Here is a 15,054-nt window from a genome sequence, read left to right as displayed (position 1 = left end):
TGTAAAAATAGTGCAAAACAGACAAACATCCTTCCAAGTAGATAGATAAATGTGATTTTTTGAAAAAACAAAAGGGATAAGAAAGTCAGAGGTTCTCACTATACTCTCCTTTTACCCTTTCTCTAGTTTGGCAACTTTTTTAGAGTACATGTCAGGATTCTTTATGGTAGATAAATGTACATGCTCAAAAACAGGTGTACGGGAACACATCTTCACAGTTTTTAAGAAGTCACATTTGGGGCTATTCAGTTTTTCTAGGAATCATCCAGTTATTTAAATCAATTCTTTGCCCAACTTGACTACAAAAACTGCCCATATTCTCTTTTTATTACACATGCTCTAACACCATTTGATCCTCTAGTTACCTTTACCTAATTGCTTTTACATACTTTTTAAACATCCCTTCTGGAAAAATTCTTAGGAAAGACAAGGGCTTAAACTATTTTGTAAAAAACCTTACCAAATACTGCCTTTTTATCTTCAAAGAAGGGATATATCCTACACTCTGCTTCCTAAAACCCACTCATTCTTCAAGGCCTGATAAAGCCCACCCTCCTCCACGAAGTCTTCCTCAGTAACACCAGCACACAGTAATTCTTACCTGTGAAATTATAAACTTAAGGATAAACTTTACTCACAAATACGCATAAGGTCTATCTGATCTCCCAACTACATGAAAGCTTAGACAAGGGATCTGTTCTACACTTTTCTACACAGGTACTCATTACAAGCAACCAAAGAGCCCTTTCGTAAGGTAGGTGCTCAATATGTCAACAGATAACATCAAGAGGAAAAAAAGCTAGTTGTCTAAAAATGGTCTTCTATCGGCCTGTCCTCCTCTACCTCTTTACTCCCAAAGAAAACTAACTTCTTTACCCTGAAGGGGTGGTAACTTTCTTTGTACACTGAATACATGCCAAGTGTTTTTAAGACATTATCTTTTATAAACTACCAAAGTATGTTTTTTTAGTTAAGGAAACGAATCTACCATGCTACTGGGCACCAAAGCAGAAGCCCATACTCTGCCATTAAGAGAGTCAGGAATAAACAATGTATCAGGAAGAATTCAAAACAGTTCAAAAAATAAAAATAAAAATAAAACCCTTCTGGTAGCATACCTAAAAAATTCAGAAGAGATTAGCACCAAGAAGTTGAAAAGTTGACAATTTATTTAAGAAAAACACTCATATGGAACCATTTAGATATTTTTTCAAAAACACAATATTCCTCCCCAAATCCCACGAAATTAAAAAGCAAATATAAACACTGAGAGATGGTCCAAGAATATGAAAATGCAATAAAAAGAATTCAAATTCAGTTACCGTATTAAAATTTAAGAATTAACTGTAATTGAAGAAATACAAATGCAACAATAAGATCTTTTTTACCTATTATGTGTTAGCATTTGTTTTTAAATAATACCCACTTGTGAACAAAAGTATTTGCAAACAAGTACAAAAAAACCTAACCCAAATGAACACAGAATAAATCAGAACAAACTTTCTGAATGGATTTGCTGATGTGTCTTCAATCTTGAAAGGTATAGTAAGTAGTTTGATCCAGAAATCTACTTTTAAAACCTTATCCTAAAGGTCAAGATTTATCTACAAATATGGTTAGCCATCATTATGCACAAAAAATAACCTCATATCCAGGAGGATTAGTTTAGTACTACTATGCCATTTTAAAAATCATGTCATAGAGATTATTTGATCACACCGGGAAATACAGTATGAAATGAAAAAGTAAATTACAAAATCACAAAAGATCCCAATTTAGAAAAAATTAAATTATACATTAAAAAAGGATATACACTAAAAGATGTATACTAGAATGCTAACAGTGCTTACCACTAGGTGGTATGATTTTTACTTTTTTCTTTTTTATGTGTATTTTCCCAAGTGTCTACAAAGATTTACTGCTTTTGAAATTTAAAAAAAAAATGAAACTTTTACAAGGTATAAAATTACCCATGTTAGATTAAAAGCCATGATCACAAGATCTGATCAATCACAAGATTAGCTATAATTTAAAGGCAGTAGATACCTTTTTTTTTTTAAGATTGTATTTATTTATTAATGAGACAGAGAAAGAGAGAAAGAGAGAGACCCAGAGGCAGAAGTAGGATCCCCAGGAGCAGGGAGCCCGATGTAGGGCTTGATCCTAGGACTCCAGGATCAGAACCTGAACTGAAGGCAGACGCCCAACCAACTGAGGCACCCAGCCACCCCTAAAGGCAGTAAATTTCTATCTTAGTATCTAATTGTAAGACTTTTGGCATGAAAAAAAAAAAAAAAAGACTTTTGGCATCAACAATCTTGTTCAACCTTTCCGAGAACTTCTAGCCTACGCTACAGAATCTGAGAAACCATACCCAAGGCAACTGCCATTCTCCTGCAATAAAAAGCCTCTCAACTCTAAAACCCTCCACAGATCATATTGTCATATCTATTTTAAAATTAAAGTGCTGATGAAAAGAGCGATTTCTGGAAATGTGATTAATAACTATGTTCCAAAAAAACCTAAGAACAAGAGTGAGTTTGTGTCAAAGTTTCCCTACCATTTACCTCAAAAATCAGCTATCCTCATTCTGATAAGAGCAAACGTAATCTAACTTTTAATATCTCATAAACCCATTCATTCAAATATGGAATGAGAAGTTCATTTAGCATGCCCATTTCACCCCCCTTTTAAAAAAAGTTAGAGAAGGCCTTAAAAGTTTCTAAAGTGCCTTCACAGATTATCTATTTAATAATCCAAAAAGAAAAAAAAAAAGACCTGTAAATTTGCTAAGGCAGATATTACCTACCAGGAAGGAAAAAATGCTATTACAAAGCTAGTATTAAAATCCAAGCCTCGGGATGCCTGGGTGGGTGACTCAGTGGTTGAGCATCTGCTTTCAGCTCAGGGTGTGAACCTGGGGTCCTGGGATAGTCCCCCATGGGCTCCCCGTGGGGAGCCTGCTTCTCCTTCTGCCTAGGTCTCTGTCTCTCTGTGTCTCTCATGAATAAATAAACTCTTTAAAAAAATTAAAAAATAGAATAAGATAAAATCCAAGCCTCCATTCTAAATCCATTCAGGAGATCATAAGAAGTTTATAGAATTCAAAAGTTAAGTCTTTAGTTAAAATATGTCCTAATCACTATCCATGACTCTAAATGTGGACTTCCAAGTCAATCATTCTTTAGGCATTTTTGTCCAAAACAGACCCGAATTAAATTCTGCACATTTACTATCTAAAAAGTAAATGCACTCTCCTTGAAAACTGCCATGACCTTAACTAAGTTACTTCATATTGAATCCTATTCAGAAGACTATTTTGCCATATGACTGATTCTCTAAAGTGCAAGTTTATTAAACTGAAGATAGCAGAGAAGTATAAATATATATTTTATCTTATAAAAACAAAGTTTTTATCTTAGAAGAACAAATGTTTTTCAAGTCACCTATTTTGAAACTTAACTTTTAGTCCAAAATAACTACATTATAGTAATAACTACCATCAACAGAATGTCTGCCACTGGGTTGAGCACTTTTATCACATTTAATACCTGCAATATCCCTAATCATGAACACATTATCAGCATTTTACAGATAAAAAATTCACCTACCACCTTTGCCCAAACTAAACCTTTGTCCAAACTGCAGGAAAAAAAATTAGAAGAGACTGATTGCAAATATATACATGTATATACAATAGAGTAAGTAATCAAATTGGTGCATTCCTACATAAACATTACAGTCTCCTACACATAAACAGCTTTACCATTACAAAACACCTGTACCTATCATCTCATTTGTTTCCCACAACAGCCCTCCTTTGGGATTATTATCACTGCAGTGTGTAAGGGGCTTCAAGGCTGAGTTTAAGTGAAGTTACTCAGCTTCTGATTCCTTATTCTTTCCCATTGCACTACCTTCCTTCTCTATACTTAAAAAAACACTGCCTCCACAGAGTATCATGCAATAAAAAAAGGAAATGTACTATAGATCCTTGATACGCATCTTTCATAAATTACATAGTTCACCAATAAGTTATTAGTTACTGGTTATTTTGACACTAGTCACAGAAATATAATTTGTATGAATAATTTCATTAAGCTGGTACATTACCAAGGAATCCCCTAAATCCTGTCCATAAAACCAACTATCTGCAGCCACCCGTCCCATGGTAGATAGTGAAGGTGGGTACTTAAATACACATTTTACAAAAATCTACCTAAGATTAGCATATATGTTACACCTAAACACACAGAGATACGGTTACCAATAACCTGAAAAAATCATTTGTAAAACAGTTATCTTGGCTTTGCACTTCTGAACACTTCCTACTTCTCAATGTCCTTAACAAACAAAATTGTTCTATTTCATGAATTCTACTTCTTTCTACAACATCTACCTTTTCCCTTCCTACTTCAAAATTTCCCACTCCACTTAGTGACTTGATCTATCTTTACTTATCTATTAACTGCTCCAACTACTCATTAGTATGATTTCAGATGTCATTCATTCACCAGTTTTACTGAGACATTTCTAATTACGTATGCAATAATTTTCAATGAAAAAGGGCCCCTACTCTCCTCCAAGTCCACAGCAGTAAGAGTGCCTCTGAGTAGTTTCTGTGACTGTAGACAAGTTAAAATCACTCCCTCTAATGGGATTCCCTCAAAGGAAGATTTTTAAGGGAGAAATAAAAAAAAAAGCAAAATGTTTAAAGCGCTTTATAAAATATCAAGGATTATTCTATTGCCATCATATTTTCAGACTGGTGGGAGGTTTTTGGCAATTCTTTTTCAAAGCAATAGAGAAAGCACTCAACCATTCTTATAGGAGGGATGGTGAGGAACGGTAAAGGATAGGAAGAAACTTATATGAATAATGAATTCTTTGGGGATCAAGCTCAGTGACTCAATATTCACATCCATTTTCCTTAAGTTAAATAATGCCCAAGAAAGTAACACACTTGGATTTTAAAACTATAAAACAGTAATACAATCAGAATAGCACTACACTACAAAAAAAAAAAAAAAAAAAAGGCTATTTCCCTACAGCCACTCCACCCAGAAAAAACTCCTATAAAGCAGTAAATCACCAGTACAAAAAAAGTTTAACTTCCATTTCCATTCCTTAAATTTCTTTTGTCTCTTAATGTTGAGAGCCCTATTTGAACATAAACAAATTTTTAATATGCTTCTTGTTAAAAGTCTCCCAACTATAAAAATATTCCTTGAACTACAGCATGGAATGAGGTGACAGTCTTCTGTACTCTTTAACAACTGCTTAATATCAGACAGGTGGAAAAAGCATAATTTTGGAAATGGTCTAATAATTTCAAGAAAGTTGCTTTCATCTGTGAATACTTTAAAACTTTGTCCTAAAGTTAAAAAGAGTGGCAAAGTAAAATTGAATCCCAAAATAGGTGTACCCATTAAGGCCAGAATCTCATTTTAACTCACAGTTTATTTTCCCTATAATAAATACCTCTTTACTGTATATAAGACATCTCCTTCTTCCCCAAATAATTTCCAAGATATTTAATCACATGAACAGAACCTGTCATCTGTTAAGTCATTAAAATACAAGAGTACATAAATGTTTACAAAGATCCTGCATTCCTAAAGAGAGTATGCATTTCTCTTCCTAAAACTAAACTACTAGAGCGTAGAGCGGCACCTGAGTCACCCCTGAACTCAATTCTTCAAGTTTACTTATCCAGAAAGCAGAGGGAGACAAAGAGTTTCTTCTACAGTCAAAAACAGCTGAGTCCCTACTCATTCACAGCCTGTTTGCTCTCGCTTTAAACACAAATCTTAAGTTTTATTTGGATTTTTATGTCATACAGTGACTACAGAGCAAATCAGCAGGTTTTAGCCATTTGATAGGTATGGTTATCAAGCGAAGGGCTACCTCCAAGAGCAGGGAAAACCTGTAAGCAGACAGCATGTTTAATAAATGGTGAGCCCTATTTATCAACTCTTAAGAAGCACATTTCTTCTCGATGGACCATAAAATAAAAACGATGTTCATAATCATGACTAAGTCACAAAGTTATGCTTCTCTTAATAAGGCAAGTACACAAAACACTCTGAAACTACATCTAAAACGGCTATCTTAAAAATACATACGAGTAAGTGCAAGAGCGTATACACACATCACACACACGCCCCTGGGGTCCAAGAGATCTAAATCAATCAATCAGCATTCCCAAACTAATTACTTGAGAATTCTAACCAGAAGGGGGGCACTAAGGCAAAACAAAACCTCTCTTTGGTTGTGTTTTTTCTTTTCTACAGGTACACAGTTCTGTCAAGTGCTTTTGTTGGCAGGCAATAATGAAATACGCTTTATTTCCTGCTCTTTTCCCTGTATCAAAACTCGACAGTTTGTCACCACCTCGGACGTATGTTCAACACATTCAAAGGTCACTATAAAATGATGAAATCTGTTTCACATAAACTTTCCTGCTGAAGCTGGCCTTCGTGGATAACATCTTATCAAAATGCTTTACATTTCATCTCACGAAACCTTTATCGGGTTGGAGAAAAGCGGAATCTCAAGAACGCCAAGTCCACATTCGGAGTAGTTTATAAACTCAACGCGTGCCACGGACGCACTCAACTAACCGTACGCTTTTTACTGTTGATAAACCTCTGAAAAAAAAAAAAACTTTGCGCCTTAAGTACTACCAAGATTCTCCATCAGGACCTCATGCGTTCAAGTCACACCGCAGCGAAAAGCTCAAAGGCCGAACGTCCTAAAAATAGGGGTGTTGTGAGCGGGACCCACGACGGCCCGCGGCCACAGCGAACGCGCCGTGGAGGGGGCAGCGGCGCTCCTCGTACACGTACGAAGCAGCTCACACTCAGCCAAAGCCGGGAGCGACGGGTCAGGTGACTCACACCACACGCACCACAGTCTCCCCGGGCCCTACTACGCCGCCTGGGCGACTCGTGCCCGGCTCACAACCCTAGTTTAGCAACTCCCCGGACTCGCACCCTCGCCCCGCGCAACCCGCGAGAACAGGCTCCGGGGCCGAGGCGTCCGAGCAGGCGGGCCCCGGGGCGCAGCCCTGGCCTGCGGACTGCGGTTCCCTCCTGGAAGGGTGTCTGGAGAGCTCCCCGACCTGGCGGCGAGGGGTCGGCGCCCGCCCCGCGCCCCGCGCCCTCCTCCTCCGCGGGGCCCAGAACGCCCCGGCCGTCTCCGCCGTCTCCCAGAGAAAGGCAGAGGGCAGACGGCGCCCGCCGGGAGACACATGGCCCTGCCGCGCCCGCAGCTCTCCAGCACCCGGCCGCGGCGCCACCGACCTCCGAGCGCCCCAGGTCTGCGGCCCCAGCTCAAGGCCGCCCCCTCAGGTCGGGGCGGACGCGGCGGCAGCCACGCGGCGGGCGGGCGGGCAGGGGGCCGGGCCGGGCGCAGACGCGCGCGCCGCCAGTTCACCCGACAGCTGCGGGAGCCGCGGCCCCAGGGCCGCCCTCTCAGGCCGCGCGCCGCCACAGCTCGGGGCGCGGCGGGGGCTAGGCCCGGCGGCCGTCAGACGCGGCGGCGGGAGGAGCGCTGAACCAGCCACGGACGACGACCCCGCCGCCTGCGGCCGCTGCCCGCGGGTCCGAGCGGCCCGCGCCCTCTCCGCACCGAGGCCCTGCGCCTCCGCCCCGCCGGCGCTTACCTAGGAAGGTCGTGGACGAGACGTGGTTAACCCCGGTACTCGGGTCGCTGGTCCGGCGCCGGCGCCGCAACCCCTGGTGCGGCTGCTGCCTCCGCGCTGCCTCGTCCCCCTCCGCCATCTTGTACCGATTTAAAATTAACTCCCCACTGACGTCAAACGCCGCCGCCGCTTTATCAACCTCCCGGGAGCCGGCGGGGCGCCCGCGGGTCCTAGCGCCGCCAGCAGCCAGCGCCTCCGTGTCCTCCCCACGCCCTCTCGCGTCCCGCCCACCGGCGCCCTCGCTCCGCCTCCGCCCTGCCAGCCTCCCCGCCCGCCCGCCCGCCCGCCCGCCGGTCGCTGGGTTTTCCTGGCCTCCCACTTCTGGAAGGGATTGGGCGGCGCCGCGACCGCGATCGCCTCGCCTCGCCTCGCCTCGCCTCGCCTCGCCTCGCCTCGCCCCGCACAGCTCCGAGCTCAGCACCACACCCCCTTAGCGCCGCGCTGGTCTGTGTGAACGCAGAAGGGATCTCCAGAGAACCAGGTCCCTCCTTCCCAGTTCAGTAACCCAATTCTTCTTGCGGCTCTTCTTGATTATCGTTAACTCGCGCTCTGCACGTGAGGTTGCTTTCGCGAACGCCTTCCTTTCTCTGTTTTATCCCCCACCTTCTCCTCCACGGCTGTTCTCTTCCTCCCTCACTGTCCCCCCTCCCGGGCTATTGCCCTGCCCTGCTTCTCCTCTTGATCTGTGCTCGCCCAAGTCCCTAATGTTGCTTCCCCTCTGAGACCATCCTATGGTTTATTTGCATTAGCTCCTATCTGCTCATGAGACCCTCCCCCATCCTCTTGACTGTGCATAACCTTTCCTGCCCCCAGTACCTGCAGGGACAAGCCAGAAAGCACTGTCATCAGAAAATGAATTGTAGGAGGTCTTTTACTAACTATGATGAACCTTCTTGTGAGAATCCAGTGATATCCTGTAGAAAGTTCAGGTCACCTTTTAAAATAAATACCAACTAAATCAATAAACACAGACAGACAGACCAGCCTCTGGAAGCTTCTGTGAAACACAGTCTCTTTTCTTTTGGATTTTTACCACATCACCAATGCATTCAAAACTCTTTTTCTTTGGTCAAGACAGGTGTCCAGGTGTCCAAATTGCTGTCTTGTCCAGGTCTTCTCACAAGTCTAAAAATCATAGCCTTTCATCTTGCATGATCTCTAGAAAAGCATTGGTGTCCTAGGAGCTTGCACAGTGCCATCCTAGCAGGGTTTTCATTGGGCTATTTGTTTATTCATCTGTTTTCTGTCTTTTTAGAAAGGGAGCTGGACCTCCTCCTGGGCTTCCTAACTCCCTGAATCCTGGTTCAGTGCCCCTAAGATCCCAGCCATAAGCCTGGTTTAATGACGGATTTCCTATCATAATCTCCCCATGCAGCAACTATTTAATGTTGCCCACGATCTGTTTTATGCAAGAAATGGTCTTGGGCATGAGAGAAGATACAAAGATGAGTATTTTTGCAGACAAAGAATAAACTTTAGTTAGTATTAGCAGTTACCTTAGTATTGAGCGCCCCCCATCATGGACCCCCAAGGATTCACAGCTCTACTCCTCCTAGTCTATTGGCCTAACTGCTTTCCTTTCCACTATTAGACACTAAGTATATCCTGGACTGCTACTACAGTGCCCTGCACAGGTCCCCACAACTCCTGACTTTAAGGAGCGTGGAGAAGCCAAATGGAAATACAGTCAAGAGATTGAGCATTGTCCCACAGTCACCTCAAATCTGCGTGTGTTGAAAAGTCCTTGGGGCGCCTGGGTGGCTCAGCAGTTGAGTGTCTGCCTTCAGCTCAGGGCCTGATCCTGGGGGCCAGGATGGAGTCCAGCATCGGGCTCCTTGCATGAAGCCTGCTTCTCCCTCTCCCTATGTCTCTGCCTGTCTCTCTCTCTCTCTCTCTCTCTCTCATGATTAAATAAATAAAATCTTAAAAAAAGAAAAGTCCTTTCTTCGTTTTCACCAGTCAGCTATCCCTCTTGTTTCTCATCACAGTGAAACCTCAGTGTTACTTCAGATTTCTCCCTCCTCGCGCTTCCCCTCTCCACCAAGCAAGTATACGAGTCAGTTCTGACTTCTGAATCTCTGTCCAGCTCACCTCCAATCCATCCACTCAGCCTTCCTCTTGATTCAGCACCATCATTTCCCACTGCACTGAGGTAATGTCACTGTGGGCCCTTCTATGGGTCCTCCACCCAGCCACTGGCTTGAGTTTTCTTAGATGCAGATCTGTTGATGTGATTTCTCTGCTCAGGATAAAGTCCAAACTCTTCAGAATAGTTGACAAGGCCTTTCATGATTTGGACCCTACCTATGTATTGAGCTTCATTTTTCACTACTCTGTCACTTATTCTTCATTTTTTTTTAATTTAACAAATGAATTTTGACACTGTCGTATGTGTTAAACCACAAATAATGAACAAGACCGTCAAAATTGGTTTACCTAGTTGTTTTGTTTTGTTTCTTTCTACAGCCCACACAGACCGCTCCAACACAAGAAAGTGAGTTTCAGGGGCTCAAGGATCTAAATTATTCATGGGCACCTGGGTGATTCAGTGGTAGAGCATGTTAATCTTGATCTTGGGGTCTTGAGTTCAAGCCCCATGTTGAGTGTGGAGATTACTTTTTAAAAACTGTTGTTCTGGGGATCCCTGGGTGGTGCAGCGGTTTGGCGCTTGCCTTTGGCTCAGGGCGCGATCCTGGAGACCCGGGATCGAACCCCACGTCGGGCTCCCGGTGCATGGAGCCTGCTTCTCCCTCTGCCTGTGTCTCTGCCTCTCTCTCTCTCTCTGTGTGACTATCATAAATAAATAAAAATGTTAAAATAAATAAATAAATAAATAAATAAATAAATAAATAAATAAATAAATAAAATAAAATAAAATAAAAACTGTTGTTCTGGGCAGCCCCGGTGGCCCAGCAGCTGGGCGCTGCCTTTGGCCCCGGGGTGTGATCCTGGAGACCCAGGAGCGAGTCCCGCATCAGGCTCCCTGCATGGAGCCTGCTTCTCCTTCTGCCTGTGTCTCTGCCTCTCTCTCACTCTCTCTCTCTCTCTCGCTCTGTATATCTCATGAATAAATAAAATCTTTAAAAAATGTATTTTAAAAAAAAATATATATATACACTGTGAATTCCTGGAGGACAGAAACCAGAGCTTATCCACAGCAGGTACTTTGGACTTTGGGATTCTGCCTTCAGTTAGTGTAAATTGTATCCAAAATTATTTCTTCCAAATAGACAACTGTAAAATGTTTAAATCCTATGAACAAATGGGCAAAAGTTGTCCACAATTTGCAAAAAAAAAAAAAAAGTGTTGTAAAAATGGACCTTAAACATATGAGAAAATACTCAGCTTCACTCATAATAAAAGAAACACAAATTAAAATAACATTGAGACACCATTTCTCACCCATCAGTTTGGCAAAACTTCAAAAGCTTATGATTACACTTTGTTGTCAAGGACATGGGGGAAAACAGGCACTCACACACTACTTTCTCACTGAGACTACAAAATGGTGCAACCTCTATGGAGAGGAATTTGGCATTGCCCAACAAACTTCAAATGCATTTACACTTTGACCTGCCAGTCCCACTTCTGGACATTAACTCTGAAGGTACAACTCCAATAATACAAAAAAATACATTTGCGCAAGGTTATTCACTGCATTATTTGCAGTTGCAAAATATTGGAAATGAAATATCCAACTGTAGGTAATCAGAAAAATAAATTATGATAAATACTCATGATGGGGCAATTTGTATCTATAAAGAGAGAAGAGAAAGATCTCTATGAACTGGTATGGAATAGCTCCCAAGAGATATTCTAAAGTGGAAAAATCAAACTGCAGAAGAGCATATATAGTATGCTACCTTTTGGGTAGAAATAAGAGGGAGAAATAAGAAAACATGCGTATATCCACTTATTTGTCCAAAAAGAAACTCAGAAAGGTTAAACAGAAAACAATAGTTGCCTCTAAGGGGGTGGGGTTTTGGGGAGGGAATAAGAAAGAATACAAATGGAGGGGATCCCTGGGTGGTGCAGCGGTTTGGCACCTGCCTTTGGCTCAGGGCACGATCCTGGAGACCTGGGATCGATTCCCACGTCGGGCTCCCAGTGCATGGAGCCTGCTTCTCCCTCTGCCTGTGTCTGCCTCTCTCTCTCTCTCTCTCTGTGTGACTATCATAAAAAAAAAAAAAAAAAAAACAGAATGGAGTGACACTTTTCTGATTATACTGTTTTATATAGTGTTGACTTTTGAAAACATGTTCTACATGATCAAAAAAATAAACAAGGACAGGAAAGAGTTACTAAAATTGAAAGCAAACCAAATAAATAATTATAACAATATCTAAATGAATAGCCACCCTGAAGAGGGGGAAAAAAGGCAACAAATCCAAGTAATTTACAAACACAGAATCAGACTATAAATATTTCTCAGTCTTGGTTGGGATAGGGGGAGAACAACAAACAAATCCTGAACATTTTCTAGTAGGCTTATTCTTGTAGAGGTATGGGCAAAGCAATTCTGAATCTATTTTAGCTGTATTACGGATCAGTAAATATATATATGTTATATATAATATTGATATATATTATATGTAATCAATTTATATAATGTACATGTATATACATGTATATATTAGATATGAGTAAATATATTTTAGATGAATTATAGATAAATAAATGTGTTGTTCTTGCTGAGAGCTAGGGTTCTCAGTGGGGAAGAAGGGACATACAAATAATGAAAGGGGGAAGTAAGGTGGATCCTATAGGATGAACTAAATTGGAGTTATTGATATGGACTGAAGATTTATAAAACATGCATATATGTATATGTGTGTCTGCAAGTGTAAATATGCATGCGTGTGTATATACAATGTATATATGTATATACATGCATATATTTCCATTTCTTAGCCACAGAAAAGGCTTATAAACAAAGACACCCAGGTAGCAACAATCATACCTAGTGCCCAATCTTGGCCTCTAGTACCATTCTCTACTAAAAGGAAGCAGATGTCCATGGAGAAACCACTGATTTTAGAACTTGATCAGGGTGAGAACAATATGAACCATGAGCATCATTTTTGTAGCAGAAGAAGGAGGTACTCAAAAAACAAAACAAAACAAAAAGTCTCAGAAGAGGCTCCCACTGGCCACATTTGAAACAATTTGAGCACCAAAACAAGTAAGGACAACAATGAATTATAGAAAATAGGGAAAATAAGAATCTATAAGTCTATACCAATGATAGATTGGATAGGTAAATAGATGATAGATAGATAGATAGATAGATAGATAGATAGATAGATAGATAGATGAAGGGAGGACTCTTATTTACAGTAAAATGCTGAGGGTCAATTGGTAAATGTGAAGGCAGTGCTAGAATTGAAGAGTCATCACGTTGCAACCATGATAGCAAAGCCTAGGTCAGACAAGAATTATTAATGGATGCTAAAACTAGGGGCAAAGATTTGATGAAGAGTCGAAGATTTGCATGTCTTAAAGTTTCTCTTCACATTTGCTTATTAATTGCAAGAGAAAAATAGAAACCGAAATTAGTTGATACTTTGACTAGGTGATTAAAATTAGCATCACCAGGGGTGTCTGACTAGCTCAGTTGGTAAAGCATGTGGCTCTTGATCCAGGGTCGTTTAAGCCCCACATTGGGTGTAGAGCATACTTTAAAAAAAAAGTTAACATCACCAATGAGGACGCAGATGGACATCATGTGCCTCCAGATATCATGCTCTGAGAGAAACATTTATGCAGTATGCCAGTCTGGAATGAACCTAACCATGAGGGAACCTAAGATAGGCCTAAAACAAAAAAAACATTCTATTAAAAGAGGAAAGAAAAAAAAAAATAGAAGAGGGGATATATTCTTTAAAAGATATTCTTCAAATATTCTTCCAATTTTTTTTAACTTACCAAAATGACTTTTATTTGTATGTGCTACATAAACAGTGAATGGTAATTCATGGCACTTGTTACTTGGTCCAGACATGAAAAGGTTTATGGAACCAGTAAATGACATTTTGAAAAGGGTCATGTCATACATCCAAAGTAGACCTGTTTAGCACAATTCAATACTATTCCTTCCGTATTTTATAAATGGAATTTTCTTCTACTTGTATCCATTTCCCGGGGCTTATGGACCCATTCATATTCTCCATATTTAGAATCAAAGGTTCCTTTCTGAAGAGATCTTAATTTATCAGTGTCACAAAAGACAAAGAATGACTGCAAAAATGTTCTAACACCCTTGAGTCAACTGACAAAATTAAAATATGGCTGGTAGATAGAAATATTACAGTATTAAATTTATAAAAACATAGTGTTATTTATACAAAATACATACAGGAGTATCTTAAAGTGCCAGCATGTATCAAACTTTCTCTAGAATGGTTTAGATAATATTAGGAGAAGACAGAAAGGAAGAAAATAACCATAAAACAGATGGGGCAAAATGTTAATAATAGTCTGGATACAGAACATATAGATGATCAATGTTTATTCTTGCTCTTGAAACTTTTCTGTAATTTTGAAATTATTTTCAAAATGGATTTGTTTGGGTTTTATAATTTTAAAAATGTTTAAAAAATCTTGAATTGTTTCTTTTAAAGGATAAAAAAATCATCTCTTTGATTAAAGATTGATCAAAATTTACACTTCATATATCACTATGCAGTTATTAAAAATAATCACAACTAACAACTTAGTAGAAGAATATCTTTATGTCAAGCAGGAAAAAGTAGATTACAACTATGTAAAGATATGTGTGGACATAGAAAAAACTGGAAATATGTTAAAAACTGGTTGGATGATATGGGATTATGTTCTCTATTTTACAAATTGCCAGTTGTCCTGCTGCACTGCCCATAAGATATTTAAAAATTACTTTGCAAGTGGTTCATTTGGGCTTCTAACAAATGCCTATGATAGAGGATAGAAGAGGCCTTGATTTTAGGGGGGAAGAATTAACTTGGACATTCTAATGTCTATGTCTTCCTTCTTGGAAGAAATCTTAGAAAATATTGGCACAAGTCAGCAATAATAGAAAAATTTTAAATAGGGTAACTAATGACCCAAAGTCTCTCAAATCTCTGATATACAGTTTGTTCCTTTTATATAGAATACTGCTAAAAGCCTCACAATATCCTTCACAGCTTGTTCGATATGTCTAGAAGAGACGGAAAACTCTCAGCATATTCTCCAACCATACAGTCTGGATTTTCCAGCTGATTCTGCTTTCATACATAATCACCTATTCTGTATGAAATCGTACATTCAGATGTTTAGTTGTGAATATGTTATCACCATGCTTTGTAGAATTGGAGAACTTGCTTCCCCAT

At 40.3% G+C, this 15,054-nt stretch overlaps 1 protein-coding gene across 3 annotated transcripts in view; it reads right to left on the bottom strand.

Moving 5' to 3' along the window:
* Positions 1–7,825, bottom strand: part of ATL2 (atlastin GTPase 2) — a 55,912-nt gene extending 48,087 nt beyond the window's left edge. For 2 of the 3 annotated variants that reach the window (XM_077843573.1, XM_077843572.1), the window contains exon 1: positions 7,667–7,825. In XM_077843573.1, coding sequence (XP_077699699.1) covers positions 7,667–7,784 — 118 coding nt within the window. In that variant the 5' untranslated portion in view covers positions 7,785–7,825. The remainder of the gene's footprint in view (positions 1–7,666) is intronic. The other variant, XM_077843575.1, reaches the window with a different exon arrangement.
* Positions 7,826–15,054: the final 7,229 nt, after the last annotated feature.

Source organism: Canis aureus, chromosome 12, assembly GCF_053574225.1.
Source record: "Canis aureus isolate CA01 chromosome 12, VMU_Caureus_v.1.0, whole genome shotgun sequence".
In the NCBI taxonomy this organism is placed as follows: Eukaryota; Metazoa; Chordata; class Mammalia; order Carnivora; family Canidae; genus Canis; species Canis aureus.
The sequence above is the reverse complement of the archived record's forward strand: the minus strand, read 5'-3'. Positions and strand labels throughout refer to the sequence as shown.